Source organism: Tetrao urogallus (assembly GCF_951394365.1).
Source record: "Tetrao urogallus genome assembly, chromosome: 1".
Taxonomy (NCBI): Eukaryota; Metazoa; Chordata; class Aves; order Galliformes; family Phasianidae; genus Tetrao; species Tetrao urogallus.
Window position 1 is genome coordinate 11,160,933 of NC_136813.1, and position 12,382 is coordinate 11,173,314.

Consider the following 12,382-nt stretch of genomic DNA (forward strand, 5'->3'; position numbering starts at 1 on the left):
ACAGCTTTTGGGTTAGGGCTGGCTCCTTTCTCATGTCTCAGAGAACCACAGAAGGGAAGTCAGTCTTTCTGCAAAAGTTCAGCCATAGGATTCTTTTTGCATGTATATATATATTTTTTAATCTTCCTTGTAAATCAAAGCAGTACAAAGTAGTAAATCATAGAAACATTTTCCTTTCTAGTGTCTTCTAGTTGTCTCAGACCATACTCATCTACCACTCCCCCCCAATTGCCATCCCCCATCCCTTTCTTCTTCCACGGTTGTTGCCATGTATGTCAATCAACAAGGGACAGTGCCACTGTGGTACACGAATCAGGGTATATCATTACCCTAACAATAGTGTGAAAACCTCTGAAATAAAATAGATACGAATAACTCCTTCTTCCCGTCACCTCAGAAAGTACACGGAGTCCTAATTCTGTCTAGCTGATGTTAACAAAAGCTGCAGAACTTACACAGATATGCACTAAATCAAGACTCATATGCTTATCTTAGATAATTTTTCATTGGTGCATTGATTTCCACTCTAAGTGAAACATTTCGTACAACATAGAAGGGGCAAATTTTGAGGGCACATTTTTTTTCTAGCATTTTGCTGCCAAAATGCTTCTGTCCTTCTGTTTTCCTAATGCTCAATTAAGGGAGCAGTAAAACAGTAGCACTGCTTACATGATAAATCCTCCTCTAGACTGCAAATATTGTACTTTGGAGAGATTTTCAGTTGCCATTTAAGGCTATTTTAAGTGCACTTTGAAAAGATTTATGTACTACACATTCTACTGGAAATGTAATAGAACATAAATTGAGCAAGTAAATGGACTCTGCTGATTATTTTTGAATCAGTAAGAATACCATCACAGAAAGAACAACAGCATCTCTGCATGACTGAGGCACAGAGACTTTTCTGAGGACCAGATGCAGTGGAAAATTAGACATTCAGACCAGCAAGACCTTAATTGTAGGGAAATGCTTTGTGTATTATCCTTTTGGGACAGAAGAAGTTGAAAAAGGGAAAAAAGAGAAGACCATGGGCTCATAGAGCATTCCAGAATAGAACACAGAGAATCAAACATACTGTTAGAGACCACATCAAACTTACTCAGCTGCTAAGAGAACAAATGAGTAAAGAAGGCTTCCTAGTTTGTTTAAAAAAACAACACGAGAGGAATTTAAGTTACCAATAAAATGTTCTGTCAACAGACTAAGATGTTACTCCAGAAGACAATAATCACATATAACACATGCTACAACTGAATTTTCAACTGTGTTCCTAGTCCAAAAGTACAAATTGCAAATTGTTATCCGGACCTACCGTGTATGTTTTCAGACAGCATAAAAAGGCTCAAGAAATCCACTTGCTTACTTCCCACAGCCTTAAAAAAAATCTTTAAACGGAAACTGAAGGGTAGTGTTTTTAAAATAATAATAATAATACAGTCAGCAGGGTAAGAGAGTAACTCCCCTGGAGGAGGAAGTAGCCACTCTGCAGAATTTTCCTGGGGCTTTCTGCTTTGTTTTCTCCACGATGAACCTCTGCACTCAGGCTCAAGCTTCTAGTGATGAAGAAGTCTCTTTGGGTTGGCGAGTCTCGTAGGCCCTTGCCTTCTAAGGCAAAGCTTAGAAGCTCAAAGGAAAACATTGTTGAGGGCCACTCGTTCCACCACGGCTGGCTTGTCTCTTCAAGTTCGTATGGCTTGGTGCCTCGAGACAATTCTCTTATTGGGCTCCAGCAGAAAGTCATCATTGACTCAACACAGCAACAGTCCCTGGCACAGAAGGTTGCTGATATTATCTATTCAGACAAGTCCAACATTTTTTAGTGCAGAACCTTCCTCACTGCCAAGGGTTCTTGAAAGACAACAGTTCTGTTCTCCACTGGCTGCTCAAAATCTTTGTTACGCTTACTCCCTCCTTTTTTGGTTTTTACTCTCTTTTGTTTAGCAAACAGCTGATAAGGGAAAACATTACATTTTTTCAAGGAAAGCCTTAAACTAATTCAGTAGCATCAGTCCGAAGAAATAACAGAAAAAGGCTCTGACAACCAGGAGTTATACATTCTGCCAACCAAAATAAGTTACAGACAAAAGTGTCTCTGTTACCAAGAATTTCAATTAGGAAACGATTGTTATGTCAGATAAGGAATTGAGGTATAAATAATTATATATTTACAGTCAATAAACAAGCACACTGAGGAGAAGGGAGATGCTTTGTTCAGTACACAAACATACACAGAAAAATCTTGGCAAGTGCCTCATGAAGTCTCGTATCCGACTGCTCCTTTTAAACACCGTACTTGTTCATTCCTGTCAGATTCCTGCTTCAGTACACAAAACTGTAAGAATATGAGTAACTCTTACCCAGTTTTAACCAGCAAAAGGAGAACTCTTGCACTCTGTAGCTAGGAGAAATATGGCAGTTGGTTAGGAAGAGCTGAAAATGTTACTGAGTAACATCTGAAGGCCATTTGCTTTTTCTTCTTATTTTCAATTCCTAATTGAAGGCAATAATAAATGCTTCCAGAGATTTCCTTCACTGCACATCACTTCATATTCAAACATCCAGGTACCTCTATAAAATAAAAATTAGCAGTGATTGCTGTCTTTGCTCTCTTTTAAGTAGAAGAGCGCTTAGGGAGTATTATTTCTGCTTAAAGGAGACAGAAAACTGACTGCATCTGGCTTTTCTTCCTCATCTCATTTGCATGAAATCAATATTTTGCAACCCAGAGCTTGGCTACTCTGTTTCTGCTTCCTTGAAAGGGGGAGGTGCAAAAAAAGGCCTTACTACAGAGAGGTGGGGAGGGACAAGACTTTCCAGTTTGAAATGAAAAATAATTGTAGTTCTCATGAAATACGTAGTATTTACAGTCCTAGAAACTGAAGTCCTGGAAAAACAAGTTAATGGCAGGGGCTAAATTCCAGCCACTCACTGGGCTGTCCTGGAATGACCATGGTTACGGACAAGAGTGTTATTCATGCTCCAGAACCTTTGTGCCTTTGCGCACCCACAGCTTAATGCTCCAGCAAAGAAAGGAAACTCATTTCCCACAGATGCACACACGCAATTAGCATAGCCAAAAATCAACATGAAGTTGTTCTCCATAAGATTTTCCTACTTCTCGGATACTTTAAGTCCCTCTGCTTGATCCCTTCAACAGTGTGAAGTTTCAACCACTCTTGGATTTGGCTCTGAGCTCAGCCATGCATGCGAGGGGGCTGCAGGAACACTACATTCATACACACAGCAAGGTTTCTTTCTGCCCATGAAGCTTCCACTCCTGGACATCCACAGCAATGCAAGGTGTACTCTGAGTGAGATAACAACAGAGTCTAAAGTGGTGACAGTGAGAAACACACATAGTCAGGTCTTCCCAGACTGACCGTAAAAAGACGTTCTGTTTATTTAATTTCACTGCTGTTTGCATCTAGCCAAGTCTTTTGTGACCACAGGTCAATTATCTTCGCCATCTGGTGGCTTAGGCAACACGGCCTGTAATTTAATATAGTCACAGTCCAGTGCACTGGGAAGAACAGCTCACATCACAGGAGACATCTCCACATTTCCTATAAGCTAGTCTTCTTACGGGCAGTCCCACGCACAGAGTCGAGGGCCAGTCTGTAACAGGAGAGCTTATCCCCACACATCTGCTCAGCAAGGGATGGGACAGAGTGGCAGGGTCTTGGACAATCCTGAAGGTGCTTAGGCAGAGGCTTTTCCATGATTTAGTGCTTCAAAGCTAGCACTACGCACTAAGCAAAAAGTCCCTTAAAAGCAAAAGTAAAAAGACAGCTAACATGAATACTTAAAGCTTAAGAAGTTATGCCTCTCTCTAAACCCAGCTCTTACTGAACATGTGTTACACATAACCAAAGCCTGACACTTCCTGCATTGGCAGGGAGATAGCAATGGAAAAGCTCACTGAGGCTAGTTTTAGTGATTTACAGCAAAAGATGGGGGAAAAAAAGATCACATCTTTCTTCAATATGTTTTTCTACTAACGTGCATGCTCTACATAAAGCCAGACTAAGACATTTTGCACTAAAGCTGGAATAAAGTAACACAAAGGTGGCAAAGTCAGTAACTGGCATTTTGGTTAATCTTGCCCAACATGGCCTGAGAGACAGGATTTACTTGAATTTTAAAGCTTTACATCTGGACAAGTTATTCTGAACTGTCTTCATAACTGGAGGAGACACAGGCAGTTTTCAAATGAGACAAAACTACACCTAAAGGAGCAAAGCTAAACTCCCATCCTACAACAAGAGCTTCTATAGCTTAGCTACATGATGTTCTCACCTAGTGAGTACATTTCCTTAAAGCCAAGATAAATCACATTGTAAACAACGTCTTTCTTTCCATTGACTACAAAGGAATTGTGGTTGACTAGCTTGAATGCAGACTAGCTCAAAAGAACTTAATTCTGGAAACCTATCGAAGACAACATGGGCATCCATTTACTCTCTTGGAAGAAAACTACTTCATATATCTTCTGTCATGCCTCAGTTATGTATCTTAGAAAACAAACCACAAAGGCTTGCCTAAGTCTTCAACAAAGCACGCAATGGATGACAAATGAACTCTCCTCTCCTCTCCTCTCCTCTCCTCTCCTCTCCTCTCCTCTCCTCTCCTCTCCTCTCCTCTCCTCTCCTCTCCTCTCCTCTCCTCTCCTCTCCTCTCCTCTCCTCTCCTCTCCTCTCCTCTCCTCTCCTCTCCTCTCCTCTCCTCTCCTCTCCTCTCCTCTCCTCTCCTCTCCTCTCCTCTCCTCTCCTCTCCTCTCCTCTCCTCTCCTCTCCTCTCCTCTCCTCTCCTCTCTCTTTCCCAACCTTTGAGTCTTGGGCATGCCACAATAATGTTTTTGTATCGTATCTATAAGCCTATTGCAAAACCACTGATTCCTCTTACACTAAAGGAGAAAATTATTACTGTGGATGGAGCAAACAATCACAGAGAAGGGGACATGTGCTTACACAATGTTTTTCTGGATCGCAGAGGAATATCAGGAATTGTGAATCTCAATGTCACCCTCAAAGAGAAGAATAGCTTAGTGGTACCACACAGTAATGGCAAAAACAAAGATTAGAACTACTTTTTTCTGAAGGCTGTGCAACTAAGCAGGTCACATATCTGTTTGCCATGCTGGAGGTTTGCTAACAGATCTTCCTCTGTCCACAGCACAGACAAGAAGCAACAAAAAGCCAATATTATGGATTTCTAAATTCTGGGTCAGGCTGTTACTGTATACAACCCAAAACTAAGCACAACCAACCTTTAACCTTCAGGCAAAGGTATCAGTCATAAGGAAGTGCGACAGCAGGCTCCGCTGGCCTCATGCATTTCTTTCCATCTGGGGATGGAAGGGATCCAGCCCTTTTATGAGGTTTATTCCAAAGCTTTGAATATGGTATGAATATGGTAAACTTCAGGCATTATCCTATAAATCAACAGCCAACTCAAAATGAAAGTCCCAAATGATAAAAGCTAGAGTGTTAGCAACAAAGCTTAAGAGAAGCACAATAAACTGCACAGGCTGATCTGCCCATAGGCATAGGAGAAAACAACATCTCTAAGACTTATGAGCAAAAAATCCATTGTACCTTAATAATCACCATGTTCCCAGATCTGTAAGACACACTTACATACCTTTGGCAATGTTGGCTCTAAGGTGTTTTTAAAATCTCATTCCAATTTACAGACTATCTATGAATTTCCAGCTCATTTTCACTTCCAATCACTACTGCTCAATTGTGTTCTTGCCTGATCTATAACTTATTAAAACATATGGTTAAAACATACGGTGGTGTATCTGCTAAAAGTTCCCTGAAAAACTGCCTTCCCCAAATCAATTCTAAACAGTTTCAGACCTGAGATCAGAAAGGGATGGGGCAGTAGGGGCGTAGAACCTAACAGTGTTTAGGGACACTTGGTGGGTGGAGGGTGGCACTCTTTTAGTTTTTACTTTTCGTACAGCCAACTGAAGCAGCCAACTCTTATTTAGAGATAGTTTATGAAGTGAAAATTCCAGAAATTGTAATGGAAAGACAATTTAATCTTAGCTCCAGTTACTGAAATGCTCAATATACATTTGAGGAAAAAAAAAAAAACAAAAAAAACACCACCAAAAAATAAAAACAATAAGACTTCATAAAAGTTATTATGAAATACTTTGGAGAAACGTTTAGGAAAAATACTGCACATGCATTTAGTAGGAATCCCCAGTGGTTGTCTCATTTACCTCATTACACACATGCACGCACACACACTGAGTGTTAATTGCACTCCAAAAGAAATCTGCAGGCACAGACTGCAAGAAATGATATGGGTCCTTCCCTCATTCCCTCCCCCTGATGAACGCCTACTTTTCTTCTAAAAATTCCCCACAGAAGAAGAGAGTGCTAATTGTAGCTATCACAAAGTGTTTTTCCATCACCACAGAAATTCAATTCCTAAATTTGAGTTGATGCACACGCAGAGGCAGGGACCGAGTTGAGGTAGGAGTGATGACGGATCGCTGCAATTCATTCTAGAGGGGAAAATTTAAATACACATCAAGAGCATAATCCCACAATTGGCAGATCCACTTCAAAATCTTGAAATGCTTATTTTCAGCCTCTTAAAGCTAACTGATGCAAGCCCTTCCTGTGAGAACACTGTGTAGTGCAGGCACTTGTCTCGCATACAACAGAGTTAGCACAAAACGCGTTGCAGTATCCATTAATGGTACAGCATCATCTGCAGTATTAAAAGGGTGAAAGAAAAGTGTAAGAGCAACCACGACCTTAAAAAACTTCTCGGTGCACTGGCTTCAAAAAAAAACTGTGGAATTTTCAGAGGATGGAGATGTTAATTCAGAAGAAATTGGACAAAGAGTGATGAACCCAGAGAGAGTGTGTTCGTTCTCCACGAGAGCTGAAAGAAACTGGTTTTGCTGATCACCACAAAATAAGTCTCCTGTTCCCAGCTCATCTCACTGAGGGGCAGACACCAGGCCCCAGGACTGAGCCCAGCACAGACACACAAGCACTGACACTGATCTTAGGCTAAGGGACTGCACCCATTGTGGCAATACCAAAATAAGAGGCTGCCCACTGGAAGGGGACAGATCCAAACTTCTTCGCCAGCTGCGAACCACAAGGAGACAAACAGTTATTGCTTAAATTCCTGTAGGAGGGAGAAAGGCCGTTTGTACTAAAGGAAATGCCACTTTTCTCACTGTACTTTCTACAGCAGGACCATGGGAATCAATGCTCTGCAGGCCTGTGTAGCATCGACAAGCAGCCACTGAGTGCAAATGCAAGATCCAGCTTTGTGCTTCCACCCGACTGCGTTGCAGCCACTCACAGCACTTCAGCAGCAGCAAGCTGTAGGGGGAGCACAGGAGGCGATGCTGGTGCTGCACAGCACTGCTGATGCAGGTTACCAGGAGGAAGCACTCTGCCAGCACAGGCACGTGCTACACTTGGCTTCAAGCATCTTTATTCTAGAAAAACGGTTCTCTGCTTTCACCACCTCTCCTTAAACACTGTTCTAAAATGAAAGGTGAACAGTACTTCTTCCAACCACAGTAGAAATTCAGGTTGCTTAATATTTTTTTATTTTGAAGGGCAAGCTGTGAAGAAACCATCCTGCAAATTATGAGAACTGTGGCACAGCAAGGAAGGAGGGATTTTTAATGACCTCCACAAACAATACATATGCATCTTCTGACTGAAAAACGTATCGTGCTGCTAAACGAACATTCCTCTGCAAACAGCATTTGACAGGAATCCTTGTCTAATAGGGATTTCATGACAAAAAGAAAGGAGACGAGAAGACACATCTGGAGTTACAAGGAGGACATGTTGAGCCACTTAAACCATCACAAAGCAAAGACAACCTTGAATCTAGAAAAAAAATACTGCTTGGTTCTCTGTATGTGTAGGTAATCCTCCAGTGCAAAAGAACCTGAAAAACAGCAGTTGATCTGAGCATCAGAACTGTGAAACAAATCCCAGTTATGTAAAATTAAGTTAAAATAAAAAGAGGGAAGAAAATAAGGCAATGTAAAATTTATGCATGACTTTATATACACAATCACAAGTGTGGCAGTGCTTGCAATCGTATCTATTTATACAAATTAATTGCTTCATCTCAGCCTAAAACCTCTGCTATGTGTTGGAGAAAACTACCTCAGCTTCAGAGGAAAAGCTTCAGAGCTGCTACAGAGCACTTTACCCCAACAATTTCTGAGGATTATCCCTTTTAACCATAGATAAAAACTGTGAACTAACATTTACACATAATCTACTGATTCTTTTACTAATTTCTGCCTATTACTGGCTAGTAAAACTCTTTTAAAAAGGAAACATCAAAGTCCTTGCCACCTTTGAACAGGTGAACTTTCTATTATTGTAACTACTCTCAGGACAAAACAAACGTCAAGGAAAGGAATCGGTTTTGTGTTAAGAGTTTTCATGCAATTTTATGGCATTCAGATTTCACAGAGCTGCTCAACCACAGCTGAGAAATGCTAGAAGTCATTACCAGAACGTACCAGCACCACTGCTTTTACAGTCAGAGACTTTTCTGCAAAGGTGAGGAATATCAGCAAACCTCCTGGTTTCACAAGGGGAATGTACAGATAGTTCTTAAAACTCTTCTGAGCTAAACTCAAGCTTTGGATTTGACATTAACAAATCAATAACAGACTTAAAAGAGCCTTGTCTGGGACTTTTATGTGAGAGCCACTTACTGTAACAGAAGACTATTTTAGCAGCTTGAAGATAACAATCTTTCTCTGAAAGAAGATACTTCCAAGGACTCCCTGTTTACAAACAAGGAGGAGTTTTCAAAAGAGAACATGTCAAATACACACCAGTGGAAAAAATATGATTATACAACTGGCTGGTTGAGGATCTTCACTTACTTAAAGCACTTAAAAGAAAAATGAGTTCCTTTGAAAATTCATCTCCAAATGTAGGTTGCAGTCAGCTTTTTGAAGATTAAACAACTTTATAAAGAAGGAAATAATATGGTAGAGATTAAAGTTCAATTCCTATTTCACTTGTTTGACTTTGGGACCTTTCATGCTTTGGCTACATAAAATTTGGCATTAACCTGAAAGCTAGAATCATTTTACTCTATCCAAACTCAGAGGAGCAAGAAATGGTCACTGATGGAGACCACAACACATACAGATAGGTGGATAGATACAGATTTTTTCTTTTGTTCAGACAAAGCATACATACCCTTAAATCTGGAGAAAAGTTGTCTGCTGAGGTGGAGACCGAGTCTGATGATACAAGAGAAGCAGATTTTGTATGAGCAGAATGGTCCGACTGAGAAGTGGAAGCACTGAAAAGAGAAATACAACGCTATCAAAATGGTGCTCAGGACTGCTCAGAGCCTACAAGTAAGGCCACTCACTTGCAGCTGTATCAGGCAATTTTCCCTGGTTTCCACCCTTTCCATTCTCAGTTATTTAGTCCTCAGCAGTGGTTTCAGAGAACCTGTTCTGCCTTCCATTACTACGGATCACAAAAGCACACACAGTTCATTACCAGATCACAGCTCAGACCGAGCCAACACTGTCATGAACGCAAACCTGATCAAATCCTAAATCAACGAAACGAAGGGGCTCCGTTTCAGGCTTTCAGATGGGAGAAATTAGCGCACTGCAACTTGATGAAAACAGACAGGATCCTGAATGCAAGCCAGCACAACTCCAACCGCAGCTTTACAATGGTGGAATGAATTCAGAATAGAAACCTTTTTCCACCACACGGAACTTTCCTCTTTCAGGTATTTAAGCACAGCCCCAGGAGGACGAAGAAGAGCCCCCCAGCATACCTCTCTGGTGATACAAAGTGTGATTTGCTGAAAACAAAGCAAAACAGCTATCATTTTTTCGACCCAGTTTTTCTAGGACAGCTGTAAGCAATTAAAATAAGCTTATTTTATGACATTTTCATGCTGCAAGCTTTTCTAGATTCGTAATTGCTTGAAATTAGCATTTGATAATAATGCTTCTAAAGCCCCATGGAACTGCAAAAGAAGGACCTCTGTGGTGCAATGTTCTGCCATGGCACAACAGCAAACGCCACCTGGAGCAGCTCATTCCCACACTCTCAGTGACTCCAGAAAGGTTTCAGCTGGGTGATACAACATCCTTAAAGAGCAGCTACCTGACCAAGGCAAAAAACCCACCGGAGCATTACGTTATTAGTTGTATTAATTAGTCATTTGACAACCTTCAAACAGCTTTATCTGAGCTTCCAAAGAGCCTGGAGATCCGTTAATTGTCTGAAAATTGTTTTGCTGCTTAACTGCTGGTAAACAGCCATTGATAGGCCAGAATGTTCCAGTTTTATTTCTATTCTTTGAGGTTTGGCAAAGCGTTAGGCAGGCAGTGTTAAAAACATGAGGTACTATGGTAAAGTTGGGCTCTTGCTGGGATTGACTCTCTGTCCAAGGATTAAAGAGCACTGGCAACTTTCTTAATTCTATGATGCAGATACTTTGAAACTGAAGTTTTGGGAACCGTAAAAAACCATCTAAATAAATGATACCATTGTGCCAACTGAATAGCACGATTCCACTGAATGCATTTATTGTACACAGTTCACCAGCTAGCCGCTCTGCTTCCAACACACTTAACTCTTTGAGTTTACCACGATGTTACTTTTCAGAGGCACAGACAGAAAATAATTCCACGCTGCAGTAACAAGAACCAACTCAGCAAAGCCACTCAGATACACAGGATGTGCAAACGGTTCCACATCACAACCAAAATGGTAGAACTGCACTGCTGCCAAGTGCTGGTCATGCTCCTACTCTTTTCCTCCTCTCCTTGACACGGGCTGCACTCCACTGCCATGCATTCCCATTGTGAACATCAGGATGTGTGGTTTGATTTGTTGATCTGCAGGGGCAGCAAACGATCGCTAAACACAAAGAAAGTCTTCTGCCGGATCACAGGGCTGATTGGATTCATTACATGGCCACATAAAACAGAGGCAGTGCACAGGAGAAGAAGGGAATCTGTATCTGGAGATGATGAGGAGGGTTGAAAACTCTTCTGCGTGGAGCAGCCCGCAGGCATGCTGAATGAGGCTTAGCCCTAAACCACATCATTACATTGCTTTACTTAAACCAGCTCAGAGCCCTGGATGCACTCCCTCAAAACTCATTTCAGTCTGCTCCCCTTCAGTCTTTACCTTCCAAGCGTTCACCCTGATCTTTGCAACTGTATAACTGATTGAGGTTTAAAGTTGTGTTAAAATCTCCCCATCTAATCATTCCACAGAGCAGCACCACCTTACTGTGCTGCAGCCCATGTGGGGATGGCACTAACTGTTTTCAGCTGGGAGTCAGCAGCTCTGCCTCAGCCCCACAAAGCCAGCTCCAATTGGGGCAACTAAAGCTTCAGCAGAAACCTCTTGGTGTATTTAAATGCATTTAAGATCAGTGACATAGCTCAGCATTGAGAAGCCATTTAGCACAAATGTAAACAGCAAAGCAAGGGATGTACTGACAGCTAATCTAAGCTCACGGCCTGCACGGAGGAGGCATTTGTTTGCAATGTGCAGAGCAGCGTATTTACTGACCAGCACTAAATGACTGAGCACAAGAACAGTAATAAAAGTATTTGCATCAAGAATTTCATGTCCTTTCATCACAGAAAATGGAGCTGGAAAGGTCTTTCATGAGTAGTGGTAGTCTCTCCCTGTGCCCCCAAGCTAGGACAAGCTATACCCAGGCAATCCCTGCAGCCTGCTCACCTAACCTGTTCATCACTTCTCCCAGATAGGGAAAGCAGTAACAAAGAGTCAAAATCCATCAGTTGTTTCTGCTTGCACAACTTGTCTGCCCTCCTGCATCCCCAGCCTTTACCAAATAAACAAGCAGTGATTATCTAACCATAATAGATCAAAATTTGTTATGAAATTGTTAGTTAATTTTACTTCAGCAGGCTGAGGAGCCAACTGCTTTGTGCAGGGAAAAAAAAAAACACCAAAAACAACAGGCAACTGTCTAAGTGTTTTGTGTTTGTCAATCATGCCTAGTTTTGAGTGAGTTTACATTTTAGAAGGGAATTTTCAGAGGCTCCCAGCTGCTGTGTTCCTGTGGCAGCCACCAACAGCAATGTCACCTCCTGTGACACCAGGGACAGCTCTGGGAGGTGCTGCCTGCACAAGTGAGCAATAGCACTCAGCACGCACAGGTTGCACTTGTTAGGCTGGCTACCTCTGTGCTCATTGGTCACTCACAGGGAGCTGTGGTGGAGGAAGGTGTGGGGTACTGAACTGCTGCTGCTGCTGCCTCGCCACTCCCTCCTGCCACGCACAGGCAGCTTGCCTGGCTCCAGTTCCACTGCTCAGCCAAGTGATTAACCTGATGTTCCTGC

The 12,382-nt window shown here is 41.8% G+C and overlaps 1 protein-coding gene across 1 annotated transcript in view; it reads right to left on the minus strand.

Annotated features, from left to right (window-relative positions):
- The window catches only part of MTMR2 (myotubularin related protein 2), a gene marked incomplete at both ends in the record, with an annotated part of 61,833 nt that overhangs the window by 29,488 nt on the left and 19,963 nt on the right, over window positions 1-12,382 (minus strand). Inside the window, one exon of the mRNA XM_079539326.1 lies at window positions 9,225-9,330. Coding sequence (XP_079395452.1) covers window positions 9,225-9,330 — 106 coding nt within the window. The remainder of the gene's footprint in view (window positions 1-9,224; window positions 9,331-12,382) is intronic.